Here is a 16,597-nt window from a genome sequence, read left to right on the forward strand (position 1 = left end):
TTACAAAGAAACCAAACACATTCCCACAGTTTTAAAGGTGGTAATATAAAAGGAAAACCATTGCCCACCAATTTGTATGTTGTCTAATGTCCTAAATGTCAGTAACGTAGGAATTTTATTGGGGGAAATGGTGAAAAGAATACAGTGGATTAATTCACTCTCTCTCCAAAAACTCTAATACCTGCCTATTTTAATATACCAAACATACTGCAACTCCAAAGAACTGGATTGTCCAACAGTAGTGTGTCAAGTTGCATTTCATCTAAGTGGCTGAAATTCAACAAGCTTCCTAAATTGCAGTTTTTTCCCAATTATTTTATATACGAGTTAGGTGGGGGGAGAAGGTAGAGCATCTATTAACTGCCATTATTCAGAGAGTACATGTAAAACTGATAAAAATGTAGAAATATTTTTAGGAAAATATAAAAGGAGATTAAAAGTGTTAAAGGTTTGTGGGCTAAATATCTGCTATTTAGGAAAAAAACAATTATTTAACAAACTTTAATTATAAAAAGTTTTTAAAAAAAATTAAATATGAAGCATTTTCTGTCAGTTCAGAAGACAGATTGTGTTTTTTTCTGTTTTGTGGAACACACAGTGAATAAAGCCTGACTTTAAAGTGTAAAATGTATAAGAAACCCCAAATTTTGTATGAACGTCAAGCTTGTTCATTCAGCCTTTTTTTTTTTTTTTTTTGATTTTCATGCACTGCCACATGGCTCAGCAGGTGGGGCCTAATTTCTTGTTTGATCTCCACACATGGGTGAACGTGTGCATCATGAAACCTTTATTGTGTGTGGGAGGTTGTTCTGTGGTTGCTGCTGGAGCCCTACATGCTTCAGTTGTGGCTACAACAATCAAAACTTCTAAAATATAAGTTCTGCATGTGTAGTCCTCACAACTGTCTACCATCGAAAAATTTAAATAAGATCCAAAAGGCAGCTTAAGTTGATTAAAAAGTGTGTATATCTTCTGTAGATTCTGAGCATTTGATTTGGTAACTTACAATATGTGTTTACTTTTAACAGCTTTATCTTAATTCTTCTTGAATTGTTCACTTTTTTGTCACATGACCCTCAATTTATCTAAATTTTATGAGGTTGACAAACAAAGTATTAAATTACTGAAGTGGAAGGAAAAAGGATACCTTGTTTTTAAACAGTTTTACTAAGTGCCAGGTACTTTATGCTGCTTTAAATTTGATACCTTTGAATAAAATCCTCTGCATCCAACTGCCATGTGGGGGACAAAATGTTAGTGCAATAGGCTTGAGACTAGGTAGGGCTACAATAAAAGTTTATTAATGTCTTGGGATGGCCCAGTCAAAGCCCAGAGCTACATTCAGTTGACTGACTTTAAAAAACAACTATTAAAAGCAATGTTGTCCATCCAGCTTGACTGCGATTACATGGAGGAAAACGGCTAAACTTTGAGTGTCCAGATGTGGAAAGCTGGTCAAGACGTTGCTAGACAAGATTGCAGCTGTGGTTGCAATTTTTTATTTATTTTTTTAAGTTTGACTCCGGAGAGCTGAATAAAAATTTACACGATAACTTTTAGATTCTTATTCCACTGAACAGTTGTGCACTAATTTGTATTGGTTTATCACAAATCTCCTTCCAAAATGTATTTGGAAGGAGATTCTTTAGTCAGCTGATGCACCATTTTTTTACTAAAGTAGTTGGAAGTGTTTTGTTAACATATTTTTCCCAGATGTTTCTCTCAAAAGACTGCAATCTGAGTCTGTAAATCTGCCCAGCACCTGGATTGAAGTAATGTTGCTAATGTTGCTTATAGGAGTGTAACAAGATCTTGCGATATTGAAACTTTGCAATATTTTTTTGTTGAGGTGATGAAAATAAAGGCCTTTTGGCTGCATAAATTTGATCTTTTAAGATGAACCCAATATTATGTCATTACACCCAAAGTTGACTCCTCTGAATGCTTAGTCACTCTTACTCTTAATCAAGTGATGCTCTGTGTGAGCAATGGTAAAACGTAGTAATGAGCGTGGCCCTGTGTTTATATGCATGTTTGCTGAGTAAGATGGGACATGAAAAGGTCCCTGTGGAGGCAGTTCCAAACAAGCCAAGTAATCCTGGATTAGAGCGTAGGACTCGGGGGTCAACCGGCGGTCACAGACGGCATGGTGACAGCAGAGGAGGCCAAGAGGCCAGAGCACAAGATTAGCATGGAATGACAGAACAGATAAATACATACCAAGAGGGGAGAATGAAATGGAAAAGGCTGGTGTGGACAAAATTGGCAATGCATACTTCTGCATAGTACTATGAAGTTTTATGTTTATATCAGCGTTGCTTTAAAAAAGCACTTCTGTGTCTTAATTCTGGTTCCTTTGGGATCCAAGATCATTTTGGTGCAGATTAGACCACTTACAATCTAAAATACAATGATTTTGAATATGGGCAAATATTTCTCCCAGTAACCACCATAAGGGGTTTAATTTTACTTTCAGCGCATGAAAATCTGTTCCCACTAGAACAAATAGATTAATTTAATCTAACATTGGTGCAATGCAGAATTGAAACACTGAGTTTCTTACAGAATTTTGTTTAACTTGGACTGGAAAAAACTAAGTTAGAAAGATCTAGAGATGAGCAAATATGGCAAAAAAAAAAAAAAGTCCTGGAAAAAATCTGATTTTTTTTCTGTATGTCTTAAGATAATTGCACCAGCAGCTCCCAAACTTGTACAGAGGATCAAACTTAGAGCAAGTCCAACATTGAGCAGTTCTGAGCATTCCTCCTGGATTGTACCCAGCTGGCTGTCATGGCAACAGATATGTGCTGAACTTTCACCCCTTCACCCATGCGTTTTCGGGATTTAGGCAAATCCCGAAAACGGGGGGGGGGAACACAGGAGAGTAATCATTTTCAAATATTTTTTTAGTAAGATGTAGCTTACTGTCAATCATCATTTTGTTTAATTAAAAATAAAGAGGTAAAATTATATTCTCACTGTATCATCCCAAGTAAAAACTGTGGTATTTTATGGTGTTTATGTAAATATTCAAAGCACTGCTGTTATTAAAATAATTAAAATGAGAAAAACAATTATTCCTACTGCTGCTCTGTTCTGCTTATGTTTTCTCTATTTAGAGCAACACAGATATAGAAAGTTATTAGCTGATTATTCAGTTGAGCATTTAATATGCAGTTTTAACAGGAGGGGCAGTTTCGGGGCGGCATCTCATCAGGGGGTGGCATGAGACCTCCCACCTCTGCTTGGCCTATTTTATTTTTTTGTCACCAAAATATTTCCAGTCAGTCCAGTTTGTGTGTACACTACACTGCATTGCACAACAGAAGGTGGGGGAAGGGTCTGCACTTCGTTATTCAATGCTCAGTTTTCTTCAGGCAGTGTCTCTTGCATCTCTGCAGAAGGACGTTAAAACATTAGAATGGCATGAAGGAAAACGGATAAACTCTTTATTAAAGTAGGTTAAAAAAGTATAAAAATGAAGCAGTTCTTGCCCTTTTAAAGAATAAAAAAAAGAAGCATGACAGGTGAAGTCAAGATAGAAAAAGGAATTGTGTGAACAGTAGTTTACTTTGTATTGTAAAACTTTTTTTATCATCGTATTAATAATGTTTTGTTTATTCTTATGGGATTTGCTTTTAAAAATGTGTTTTTCTTTGATATTTAGTCATACATATCAAATATTGATTTGATTTTGGTGGGTTTCTGTGTTTCTTTTCCCAGGGGCATCAGTTCAGTCCAGAGGTATTGCTTTGGCGACTTCCGACGGACCTGAAGGATCTCTGCACAGCCGGCAGCAGCTCCACCACCCGTCCTCTCTGTTTCACTCCCACGTCTCTCCGGGTTCTTCCTGCCTGTCTCCCTCCCAGGACTTCTGCCTGGACGCCTCCCTTTCCCACCGCTCCCATCGGGTTCAGACGTCCAAGCACAGCCTGCATCATGTCAACAAAATCCTGCGTGCCAAAAAGCTGCAGAGACAGGCTCGAACAGGTAACAACGTGGTGAAGAAGAGGGGCCCGGGCCGCCCTAGGAAATACCCGCTGCCCTCCCCTCCCCCTTCCCCGCCCCCTGAGGTGGAGTTAACTCAGACTGTGCATAGGGACAGTGGGGTGGAGCGGCTAGCCGGTCAGAGAGGATGGGAGGAGGATACTGTTACAGATGCTATTGAGTCCGTGGTCCAGGGACAGCATAGAAAAGGTCAGAAGAGGGCACATGTGGAGGCCGAGGGGGATGAAGAAGAGGAAGAGCAAGCTGAAGAAGACCCGGAGGCAGAGGAAGTCGAGGAGCAACCGCCTGACAGAGAGGAGAGCCAGACGAACCTGCCGCAAAGATCCAGAACCGGGACAGGACGAAGCTGGCCTGCAGAGGAGGAACATCAGTATATTCAGGGGTATGCCACGCCTTAAAGTTTTAGCTACCAGGGTTTTTAAAACAATATATTTACATTTTGTTGTTCCCTAACTTCTGGTTCTATCTGTAGTTCCACAGAAAGCAAGCCAGATGGTCAGTGCTCCACAGAACTCTCAGGCGCCGTCTCCAAGGAGCAGGCTGCACCCATCAGCAGCCAGCGAGAGAAGAAAGCGGCCCGACTTCCAAAGAAGAAGTTCCAGAAAGCAGGACTGTACTCTGATGTGTACAAGACTGAGGAGTGAGTCCCAAAGAAAACTTACTCAATGTTCTTTTTTCTTCATGATGCTGATATGGTTTTCTACACTTTAAAGCTGCTTTTATATTATATAATTGTTTTTTTTAAAGCCCTCGCAGTCAGCTTTTGCAGCTAAAAAAGGAGAAGCTGGAATACATACCTGGAGAGCATGAATATGGATTGTTTCCTGCTCCAATACATGTTGGTAAGTTAAGATATTCTGTTTTGACATTTAGGTGAAACCTTTTCTTCATGTTGATTCCATCAACATGTATTTATTGTTATAAATCTTAATAAGGAAGTTTACAATGCAGAAAATGCATTTCATTGTTGTTTTTTTTAAATAAAACATTTTTCTTACTTGAACGGAGATAAAAGCTACACGGTGATATTTAACAAATCTTTTGCTATAATTTCCATGCTTTTGTTTTTGTTTTACAGGGAAGTACCTGAGACAAAAGAGGATTGATTTCCAGTTGCCTTTCGACATCCTATGGTTATGGAAACATGATCAGGTGATCAATCTTGTTAAGCAGAAAGTTTTTAAAGTTTTTTTGTTTTTATATACCATTTTAATAAAAAATTTTGTGTTTTTTTTGTTTGTTTCTTTTAGCTTTACAAGAGACCCGATGTTCCTCTTTACAAAAAGATCAGATCAAGTGAGTAATTTTGCATTTGTTTCTTTGACTAGGCCACTGTTAATGTTTGCCAATGACAAATAAGTGGTTTTGTAGAAGTTACTACAAAAATTTGGAAAAGTTTAGAAAAGTGCAGAATCTAAAATGATTTTCAGGTCGTAAGTACGTGTAAAAAAGACTTATTCACAGTTCTGTCTTTTTCTCTATCTCCAATTAACGCTCTCTCTCTGATGTAAATTTCTGACAAACAAACACCAAAGAAAGAGTAAACAGTAAATAATCAATGCTGGAAAACCTTTGAATTGGGACATGAAAAATGTGTGGGTACCATTAAGACCTGTAACTATCATGTTTATGTGTCACAGATGTGTATGTAGATGTGAAGCCTCTCTATGGGTACGAAATGACTACTTGCAACTGCAGAGCTCCGGAGACTTCAACAGAAAAAGGATGCCTGGATGATTGCTTGAATAGGTACAGAAACTTAACGACGAAGCTTGTTGAGTAATAATTGGTCTATGAACAGAATTCCAAAATAATACGCAACATGCCGCTAATTAAAAATCTAATTCTGATTTTTCCAGGATGAGCTTTGCAGAGTGCTCCCCCAGTGCCTGTCCTTGCGGCGATCAGTGTGACAACCAGCACATCCAGAGACACGAGTGGGTCCAGTGTCTGGAGCGTTTCCGCGCCGAGGGAAAAGGTTGGGGAATCCGCACTAAAGAGTCTCTCCGAGCCGGTCAGTTCATCATCGAATACCTGGGGGAAGTGGTCAGTGAGCAGGAGTTCAGGTGAGACTGGCGGACCATTTTCTGTCGGCTTCTTTTAGTTTAAAGGCGACACAAGTCCTGTGTTTGAAACTATTCCGCTTCATGTCTGGTGCGTTTTAGGAACCGAATGATGGAGCAATACCACAACGGCCACTACTGTTTGAACCTTGACAGCGGGATGGTGATTGACAGCTTCCATATGGGCAATGAGGCACGCTTCATAAACCACAGCTGTGAACCCAACTGTGAGATGCAGAAGTGGTGGGTGTTATGATAACTCTCAAAGCCCTTCTCTGCTATCCTGAAATAAATTAATCCAAGACTTTTCTGGATGAGCTTCTGCTGCAAGGTGTTGGGAACTGGTTGTTCACCCAAATCTGGTTAATCCTGCTTCCAGTACTTCTGTGCATCTTAAATATTCCAATTCGGTTAAGCTGCTCTAGATGGCCAGTCGAATTAAATTACAAAGAATATTAAGTCGTGGAGATCAAGAAAGATGCATGAGAGAAGCTGGAAGTTGTTACAGCTTTACAGTACTGCATTTGGTTTTCTAAGTGCTCACATCCGTCAGTAATTAGATTGGAAATTGCCCGTTTAGCTAAAAGCTACTTTATTTCAGGCAATTTAGGACAGATGTGCAGGTTTCTACATTCTTTAGGAAGCAAACTGACTAAGGAGAAAATAGCAGAAATTGGTGGTATTGGTGAGATTCTTACACAAGATTTGATTTTACTATTTTTGAAGGTAACATAGATACTTTATTATTCTATAAAATGGCGCTATGTGCCTAGAAAATACATAATACCACCCCTTTAAGAAATCTCCAAAACAATTTCAGATAAAAAGAGCCAATAGGTGAGAGATATGGAATAATTTAGGTTTGAAGCATTCAACAACAAGATTCCTACATGGAGTTCATCCATCATTTGTTATTTTGAAAAGAGCAGTAGTGCTGATGTATAGCTGCACTTTCACTTTCTTAAAGTCAGATCTCTGCATTTTAATGATGTCATCACTTAAATGACATTAAGAGCTCAGAGGCAGATGCATCTTTGCAGGGCTGTGGCGGAAATGTTTTATGAAATGGATCAAAAGTGAGTTTATGTCTGGGAAACATCTGGATTTTGACACATGCAGATGAACAACCTTAAGGTTTTTATTGTCCCTTCACAGCTGCTTTTCTACGGCTTTTTCCGTCAGTGTTTGCCTATACAATTTTTCTTAAAAAAACCTAAAACGTCAATAAGTTGCTAGAGTGTAAACATGGAAAGGTTGATCTAGTTTAGATACCGTATTTTCACGACCATAGAGCGCACCGTACTAAAAGGCGCAGTCTCAGTTTTGTGTGCCATTACTGTATTTAACACACACATAAGGCGCACTGTGTTATAGGGCGCGGGTTTTACATCAACAACACACACACAAGCATACAAGTGTGTATTTAAAAATAGAGTGGAAGCAAAACTGATTTTGGTTGTGCTTTATTTAAGTATTAATTACAAAGTACTAACATCAATCATCAATGTTTTACCGGTAATGTCATCAGTCAAACCCCTCGAAGTCCTCATCCTCTGTAAATCACCATAGGCGGCAGTTTCTGTCCATTAGCATGTGGCTAAGCAACAACAGTAAACGAAGACTTTTCGTGCCACAGCGTATCCCTACCGTGGCGGTCCCTTCTTCTCCACCGTGTGACTCACCGGGATGTCGAAAGTGAGCGGCACCATGTTAGTGATGTGGCTGGGCTGGATGTGTTTGTCGGCGATGTGTTTGCTGCAGAAGGCGGCCAGCAATCCGCTGGAAGTTGCTGCGCTACCGTAGTCCTGGTCCGGATGGAAAAATGGCACCGTTTCATGAAACGAAAGCACCAAGACGGACTTCCTTGGAAATGTTCGATTTTCATTTCTTCTGCCAGCGATACTGCTTTTAGTCGAATGGTGACCGTCGAAACGCTTCTCCCACTCGTTCTTTGCTCGATGATCCACTGCTCCAGTCTTTCCTCCAACTCGGGCCACCTCGCCTTATGTCCGCGGAAACTCAGCTGCGTCTTCTTGACCTGTCGGAGCTCGTTTTTCAGCTTCCTTCACTTGCGAACCATAGATTCATTAATCTTAAATTCTCTTGCGGCTGCACGATTCCCATGTTCCTCTGCGTAGCTGATGGCCTTCAGTTTAAGCTGAGCTTCATATGGTGTCTCTTCGCCATTTTTAGGGGTTGTTAAAACAACAATGTTCTGCATAACGCACATACCCGTTCTTTTATACACAATCCACGCCCACTTCACCCTTTAACGTTCTCATGGTGTTCTCTAATACGTCCGCCTTACAACACACACAGGGCGCACTGCACTATAGAGCGCACCTCACATTTTGAAGAAAATCTAAGACTTTTATGTGCGCCTTATGGTCGTGAAAATACGGTAACTAAAAGCGCGTCTCGCAGGTGTGCCTCTTTGGAAATGAGAAGGCTCTACCTCCAAGCCGCAGGCCTGTAATTTTGTTTGCGGCGGTAATCTGATGAGGTCACCTTGCTTCTCGACTCTACGCGGCCACATAAACAGTTTAAGGTCGCTTTCTCCCTGTCGAAACAGTTCACCGCTCCTCCAAGAGCCTCTTCATGTTGCATGTCAGAGGCTTGTTTGAACAGCGCCAGATTCTCTACAAGTGAAACCATCTGAAACATTTGTCATCACCCTTTTTGCCCTCGGAGGATTTGGTCTTTGCCCTCAAACCGCGATGCCGGCGCGTAGGACGCCGGCCTGTGTGGACGAAATGTGGAGCTGAAATTAAAATCCTCTTCAAGGTTGGAGGACGTTCAGCACAAAGCCAGACAAGTCGTTCATCTTGTCACAGAAGAGAAATTGTAAGCAACCAGGCCTTAGATACAGCTTTGGTGCTTGAAGACAATGTGCTGAAGCAGCTTTTTCCGCCTGTTGAAGGAATAAATTATTAAGCGCCTGGCAAACAGAATAATGGGCTTTGTTCTTTAAGGAATAGTAAAGCTGGGACACAGCTTTCGTTTGGACAGGAGAAAAACAGGAGTGAAAATATAAAGACCCTTCAGTCTCAGTCTAGCTTTCAGTATGACCTTTTTATTAAAACCTAGACTCCTGGAATGAGGATATCTAAATTTGTTTTCCATCAATCTTTGGTAGACTTTGATGTTCATCCTTCACAGCACAATATAACCTCTAAAAAAGATTATAATAGCCGGAAATTATTGCTTTAAAATGTTCATATGTTGTACTTTTGCTTTGATTGCCATTTTTATCAAGTAACAGTGCTGGTTTTAAAGCAGCATTCTGCATTTGGCAGCAGCATTAATTACAGAAGCTTTAAATTAAAAATGTTAGTTACAGATGCTCTGATCAGGCTGGCTTTCCCAGCTGATGCCATTTCTTTTTTTTCTTGGAGGTCTGATCTGTCAATTCAGATGTTGACCATATACTTTTGTTTTTTTAGTTTTAAGTGGTCTATATTATGCAAAAAATAAAAATCTTTATTTTATTATTTTTATTAAGCTCCAAATAGAACCATCTGTGCTCAAACTGTTGTTAATGTATTTAAAAACTGAAAATGGTGGACATTTGTAGTTTTTATATATTTGAGTAATATTAAAAAATGAAACTTTCTCAGAGCTAGTCATATGAAAATTGGAGCATCTCTAATTTTAAAGCTGAAATACAAATATACACAACCTTAACACCCAAACAGATCATATTTAAATTCATGCTTGTTTTATAATGCAGCATCTTTCAAATACCTTTTTATAATGTTTCAAAAAAGGCAACTTTATAGGTTTTTATGCATTAATGTAAGAAACCACTTTGTCTTGTTTTGCAGGTCAGTGAACGGGGTTTACAGAATCGGTCTCTTTGCTCTGAAGGACATCCACAGCGGCACTGAACTCACCTACGACTACAACTTTCATTCCTTCAACACTGAGGAACAGGTGAAACATTGGCTAACTTTTTCACCTCTTTACACACGTGTGATTCTTTCTTTTTTTTTTTGCCAGTAATTCTCATCTCCTCCCACGAGTTTGTAAATTATTAATAGCGACAAGGGAAGCAGGACATACAAAACAGATTCAAGATTAAGTTTAACTCAGAAAAGTGAGATAAATTAAGTAGTGTTTATTTATCTACGTGATCTGAGATTAAACTTGGTTTACCCGTCCAATAGAAAAGCACAAAAGAATTACATAACAACGAGTTGCTTATGTCTGGTCAGTAGGTGCATTTGCTTGTCTTCAAATTTCCTTTCTAGCTTTGAACAAAATATTTTTCTGCTGGTGGAACCCACTTACCTGGACTAAATACTAATTATAATTTTCTTCTCACTTTGTTTCTCCTTTTTCCCCTGCAGCAAGTCTGCAAGTGCGGCTCGGAGAGCTGCCGAGGCATCATCGGAGGGAAGAGCCAGCGCATCAACGGCCTCCCGGGAAAAACCGGAGGCGCTCGGAGGTTGGGCCGACTCAAGGAGAAGAGGAAGTCAAAACACCAACTCAAAAAGAGAGTGAGTAATGCTTTTGTTAAAGAAAAGTTCATCTAAGAATTTCTTTGGATTGCTTATTTTCAGTGCTACCTGTTGACATGTTTTCATCTAAGTTAGGATTTGGGGGGGAAACTGTGATCTAGAACACTTCTACTTTAAGAAATGTCTTACTAGATGCAAAATTTCCTCTTCATGGCTCACAACTGATCTGTATAGCTTGCAATGTTAGTAGAAAGTATCACAGAATGCCTGAAAAGTGTTTTCTTCTTACTTCATTGGTTGTGTTTAAGATATGGTCTTAAATTTGGTTTTCTTTAACTTCAGGAGGAAGAGTCCAGTGACAGCAACAAGTTTTATCCACATCTCATGAAGCCCATGTCTAACAGAGAGAGGTAAGAGTTTCCTTAAAGTCTAGTTTCAAATTCTGTGACTACTATACGTTATGTTAGTAGACTTTTGTATTCAGCTTTTATTGTAATAGAGATATAAATCTTAATCTGCATTTTACAAATGATCTCCACTTGCATTGGAGGGAATTTTAGTATGGATAGTACTTTCGCTGTTACTACTTCCTCATTAAACAGAGGAGTTTTTAAAAAGCATCATTTGATACTGGATTAGTTAGATAAAATCATTATCAGTTATGTGTTACTGCAGCAGCAATGACGCCTGTCGTCCCTACAATTAGATAAAAGCTCAACTTTTCCACTCTGTCTTCTTCTCTCCTGCCATGGTCAGAAACTTTGTGCTGAAGCACAGCGTGTTTCTCCTCCGAAACTGGGAGAAGATGAGAGAGAAACAAGAGCTTCAGAAGAGAGAGGGAGAACGAGAGCGGGATCCCAGCAGCATCTCGATGTATGCTCGCTGGGGAGGAGTTATCCGAGACGATGGCAACATCAAGTCAGGTTAGTTAACAGGCAGACAGTTCTGGAGTGAAAGTAACAATCCAAACAAACACTAAAGATTGGTATTGATTTTATTTTCCTGCTGCCTAACCTGAACTGTTTCTAACGAATCTGTTCTTTTTCCAGATGTGTTCCTGACCCAGTTCTCAGCTCTGCAGACGTCGCGGTCGGTTCGGACTCGGAGACTCGCTGCCGCTGAAGAAAACACAGAAGTGACACGCACCGCGCGTCTGGCGCACATCTTCAAAGAGATCTGTGACATGATCACCAGCTACAAAGGTCAGTGGAGGGAAACGCCATAATTTATTTTGCTTTTTCACCAAGTTCACACTCATAACATACAGACCATTGGCATATTGTACCAAATTACCTACCTAATAAAGTGTTAAAACACTAACTTAACTCAAGTATGAGATGTTGACCTCAAACTTGAGTTTGTCACAATACAAAAGTTTGAAGCTTATTATTAACTCTCTTTTTGACATTGAGGGGAATTTAAGACTTTGGTTTGTTTTTTTTTTGGTTTTTTTATGAAGAGCAGAATAACAATTCCAGATTTTAGTGAAAACGAGTTAATGGACTCCCTTTAGAGGCGGAAATGAGTTTGGGAAAATAAAGACAACTTCTTTTTTTTTTATCATCAAATTTGTCACCATAAATGTCTTGAATTATTTTAGTTATGAAAAATCCAAATGACGCAGTTAATAAAATGATTTCCTTGTCATTTCAGACTCATCGGGACAAATCCTTGCTGCTCCGCTGGTGAACCTGCCATCCAGGAAGAGGTGAAACTCTGTCTTTCTATCAGCATTGTTACTTCTGTGTTTGTGTACAGCACCCACACAGTGTAACAGTTTTATCTTTCGCCACGCATTTGAGCCGTGAAAGCGTGTGTGTCCAGTATTGATGGCTATCAGCTGGTGTCAAAACAGAAACAGCACTTGTACTAAAGCTGCTCTAGCGGCTCAGTGAGTGCCAGCACAGATTCACACGCTTGTTTTGTTGTAATCAGAGGCGAGGACTTTTAACTGGAGACTAATGCCTTTGTGTTTGTGGGCCAACAGGAACAGCCAGTACTATGAGAAGGTGTCCGACCCTCTGGACCTGAGCACCATCGAGAAGCAAATCCTCACCGGCCATTATAAGACGGTGGAAGCGTTCGACACAGATATGCTCAAAGTGTTTCGCAACGCTGAGGTAAGCTGGCTTGCCTCCATTACCGAGTCTCTGCTTTTTCCACTTCAGTCTAAAATGCTGTTGTGGCAAAAATAATCACATTAGGCCGCACAGTTTTCATTATATGTAAAGTGTTTGTTCCATTTTTCTTGACTTCAAACCAAGTTTGCACAAATGAGTGTGTAAGGCTTAATTTTAAAAAATCAGAATCGATGCATTAGAGCTCAGAGAAAACCTGGAGTCAGTTTCAGCATCAAGTGAAATATTTTGCTATGAAATGAAGGATACGGCATTTAGTCTTCATCAGGCCCTGAAAAAGTTAAAAGTACAGCTTAATTCAATCCAATCTCGCTGGATTAGAAATTAAAATGATTGTTCGGGTCCACCCAGCCTTTAGTAGTCAGCCAATAGTTTCTTTTATTTCCTGCCTTTCTCATTCACACAGCGCTTGACCTGGATTTTTAGTTCTTGCTTTCTGATATTCAAGCCCAATCTGCGGACCCCTTTGATTTCATTCTCTATAGCTGAACTGTTTAAAAAAGGGCCACTTAAAAGCTCTTGAGGTCGATTAGTCTTTGAGTCAGAGGAGTTTGAAGTGGGTGTATAAATTAGGATCACCTCTTCTCATTGAGGGTTTTTTTTTTTTGTTTGTGGAGTGAATTTTCTTTACACTTTGTGCTGAGGGAAACTTTGGGCTTTTTAGGTGAAAATTCACATAATTTGGAATAGATTTGTTTTATCTTAGTCCTGCAGATCATTCATGACGGATCTGGAAGCAAAAGAAATGAAAGCCTTTACTAAGGTCTTAATGGAAGAGAATTAAGATCAACAAAAACAATCTATTAAAATTCAGGTTTTTTTTCTCAGGATTTAAATTCTGTGTCAAACTCAAAATCCAAATAAATAACTAAATATTCTTAGGTGTATGTTAATTATGTTGTTAGTATCTGAAAATAATCACATAACTGTTTGGTAACAGTCCTTTGATAAAAGATTAGTTAGCCTGAGCTTTATCCACACTGATGGAAGCCTGTCCCAAATTTATTTTGTAGATTTGAGTCTTAAGACTAGATTTGTCTGATGATAAACAATTTAGACAATTCCGATTCAGAGAATAAAAAATCAGAAGTCTGAGATTAAAGTCTTAATTTTTTTTTTCTTTTCCTCTGGCCCCAATCCTCTTCCTTACTGGCTGTTGGAGCCAATACATATGCGTTTTTTTGTTGTTTCTTATTGCTACATTTCCTTTTATTAATATGGAAAGCACCGGGTTTTTTTTGTTTTTTTTTCCTCTGCAGAAATATTACGGCAGGAAGTCCTCGGTGGGCCGGGACGTGTGCCGGCTGAGGAAAGCTTACTACAGCGCCCGGAACGAAGCCGCCGTCCAGATTGACGAGATCGTGGGTGAGACCGCCAGCGAGGCCGACAGCTCGGACTCGCTGGAGCGCGACCACGTTCACCACCATGGAGGGGGGTCGGGGTCGCACGACAAGGACGACGACGTCATCCGTTGCATCTGCGGGATGTACAAAGATGAAGGAGTGATGATCCAATGTGAAAAGTGCATGGTTAGTTAATGAAAAGCAGCTGGAAAAATGCTCCATTAAGAGAAAGTTGAGATGTTTTAGTCTCGATTTTTCTCTATTGTGAATAACGCTTTTTTATTTTGGGAATTAAAAATAATTCTTGGTCACACCAGAAACAAATGTGATTCAGCAGCAGCTGGCCTCTAAGTTGCTTCAGACTGTTTTTTTTTGTTTGTTTTTTTTGTCTTGTAATGAAAGGTGTGGCAGCATTGTGACTGCATGCGTCTGGAGACCGAAGTGGAGCACTACCTGTGTGAGCAGTGTGACCCTCGACCTGTAGACAGGGTACGTCTCTCTCTTTTTACAGATTTATTTATTTGATATCTCATTTTTTGTGCCGGTTTTATTGCTTCCTTCTCATGCTGCATATGTTGTTGTGACAATAGGAGGTTCCCATGATCCCCCAGCCCAGCTATGCTCAGGCAGGCTCCATCTACTACATATGTCTCCTTAGAGATGACCTGCTGTTACACCAAGGTATGGAAACAGAAGAACTAGCAACCCATAGCTCATTTTGTTTATGACTCATCTCTGTAAATCATATGTTTAAAACATTTTACACATGTTGTATTGGAAGTTTAAACCAGGGTTAAGTTTTCCCAAGCTTTCATGAAGCAGCAAATGTAAAAAATTGGCTTTTATGAGACTTACTTTTGACCCCAATTCAGTGCTTCAAGAGTCGGTTTTATTGTGGTAGAACTCTAATATCCAACATCACCTTGAATGCACCATTCCTCAGTGAGGCTACAGAAGTCTCCAAACAGAGATGCACATTTCACCTGTGTCCTTAATTAGGCTACATTCACACATCTTAATTAAATATAACAAAGTCTGCTCTTTTTTTCTTTTTGCGTCCTTATCCAACTTCTTCATGGTTCTTCACGGAATCGGACCAATCGGAATGGTCCGATTCCGATCTTTTCACCCCCAAAAAATCCAATTTGTGCCTCTTCCATATGTGAAACTTATTCAGATATTTATCCGATTATTTTTAAAGCATCTGCAGTCTGAATGATCATGCTGCCATGCTGGTCTTATTATTATTATTATTTTTCTGTATTTTTGAAACATTCAAAAGCTTGATTCCACCTCAAGGTCACAGTTCCAGTCTGTGATCAATTACACAATTCTTTCTCTTTATCATTTCCATTTACAGCAACAAAATATAACAAAACAAAAACAGGACACAGAGAGGGTGGAAGGGGGTGCTATTTTGAAAAGATGCTACTTTTATTTACCTAACCATAAGGAAATTATATAGCAAACAGACACGTCCTGAAAGATGAACCCTCTCATTTTACTAATTCTTATCAATCCAATGTTCCTGCATGTTGTGTTTGGTTGGCATTTGGACCATAGAATAGTCATAGTCATTTTGCATTTTGTCCAGCTTTTACGTCATTGATGTGAGATTTTGTCATAATTCTGCATCAGGAAAAGCTAGACACTGTAAATCTGGATGCTAACAATGGCTGAGATTTATAATTATGAAATTATGAAAGAAGTGAAGCGCATCACATCGCAGTCCCATCACTGCTGGTTCTGACTACTCATCCAAACAGACTTCCATACAGAAATTGTAGTCAATACCCCACAAAAGGTTATTGCTATTTGTTGTGCTTTTTTTAATATTGGCTTCTTTCTTATTGTTATGATCCTGTGACGACATAAACGTCTCCATCCATTAGAGCTTCTGTAAACAATGCACTGCTCTGTGACGTCAACATTCTTCTGTGCATTCGGGTCGCTTTGGGGAAGTAAACCGTCCACACAGAAATCTCATCGTGGTTGTGTTTAATTTGCAGTATGAAGAACCATGGAAAAAAAAAATTTCAATTTCACCAAAAAAATGAACTTGAGCATGAAAACTGACAGTGCCAGGCCTTTTGTTGGTAATGTGATGCGTTTGTTGTGAGCAGGTGACTGTGTGTACCTGATGAGAGACAGCCGGCGCAGTCCTGAAGGCCAACCCGTCCGTCAGTCTTACCGTCTGCTGTCCCACATCAACCGAGAGAAACTCGACATCTTCCGGATCGAGAAACTGTGGAAGAACGAAAAGTAAGTTCACATTCGTAATGAAGCGATGTTCTGTGAAATACATTAAACTAATTAGAATGCTCTGTTTATCCACGCAAACTCTGAAGGGGCGAGCGCTTTGCTTTTGGTCATCACTACTTCCGTCCCCATGAGACGCACCATTCCCCGTCGCGGCGTTTCTACCAGAACGAATTGTTCCGCATGCCGCTGTACGAGATCATCCCCCTGGAGGCGGTGGTGGCGACATGCTGTGTCCTCGATCTTTACACCTACTGCAAAGGTAAAGGGAAAACACAAATTTAGATGGCCAAACCACAACGATAAGTGCATGTTTTTTCTAGTTC

General features: G+C 39.8%; 1 protein-coding gene across 3 annotated transcripts in view; it reads left to right on the top strand.

The window, feature by feature from the left end:
* Positions 1-16,597, top strand: part of ash1l (ash1 (absent, small, or homeotic)-like (Drosophila)) — a 35,811-nt gene that overhangs the window by 14,709 nt on the left and 4,505 nt on the right. For all 3 annotated transcript variants that reach the window (XM_044137958.1, XM_044137956.1, XM_044137957.1), the window contains 20 exons: positions 3,724-4,390; positions 4,481-4,648; positions 4,756-4,850; positions 5,087-5,160; positions 5,259-5,304; positions 5,649-5,757; positions 5,868-6,074; positions 6,174-6,314; positions 9,896-10,004; positions 10,421-10,570; positions 10,874-10,941; positions 11,288-11,454; positions 11,581-11,733; positions 12,185-12,239; positions 12,519-12,651; positions 13,929-14,198; positions 14,415-14,501; positions 14,603-14,693; positions 16,136-16,274; positions 16,361-16,533. In XM_044137958.1, the coding sequence (XP_043993893.1) occupies positions 3,724-4,390; positions 4,481-4,648; positions 4,756-4,850; positions 5,087-5,160; positions 5,259-5,304; positions 5,649-5,757; positions 5,868-6,074; positions 6,174-6,314; positions 9,896-10,004; positions 10,421-10,570; positions 10,874-10,941; positions 11,288-11,454; positions 11,581-11,733; positions 12,185-12,239; positions 12,519-12,651; positions 13,929-14,198; positions 14,415-14,501; positions 14,603-14,693; positions 16,136-16,274; positions 16,361-16,533 (3,102 nt within the window). The remainder of the gene's footprint in view (positions 1-3,723; positions 4,391-4,480; positions 4,649-4,755; positions 4,851-5,086; positions 5,161-5,258; positions 5,305-5,648; positions 5,758-5,867; positions 6,075-6,173; positions 6,315-9,895; positions 10,005-10,420; positions 10,571-10,873; positions 10,942-11,287; positions 11,455-11,580; positions 11,734-12,184; positions 12,240-12,518; positions 12,652-13,928; positions 14,199-14,414; positions 14,502-14,602; positions 14,694-16,135; positions 16,275-16,360; positions 16,534-16,597) is intronic.

The sequence above is a fragment of the Gambusia affinis genome, linkage group LG14, assembly GCF_019740435.1.
Source record: "Gambusia affinis linkage group LG14, SWU_Gaff_1.0, whole genome shotgun sequence".
In the NCBI taxonomy this organism is placed as follows: Eukaryota; Metazoa; Chordata; class Actinopteri; order Cyprinodontiformes; family Poeciliidae; genus Gambusia; species Gambusia affinis.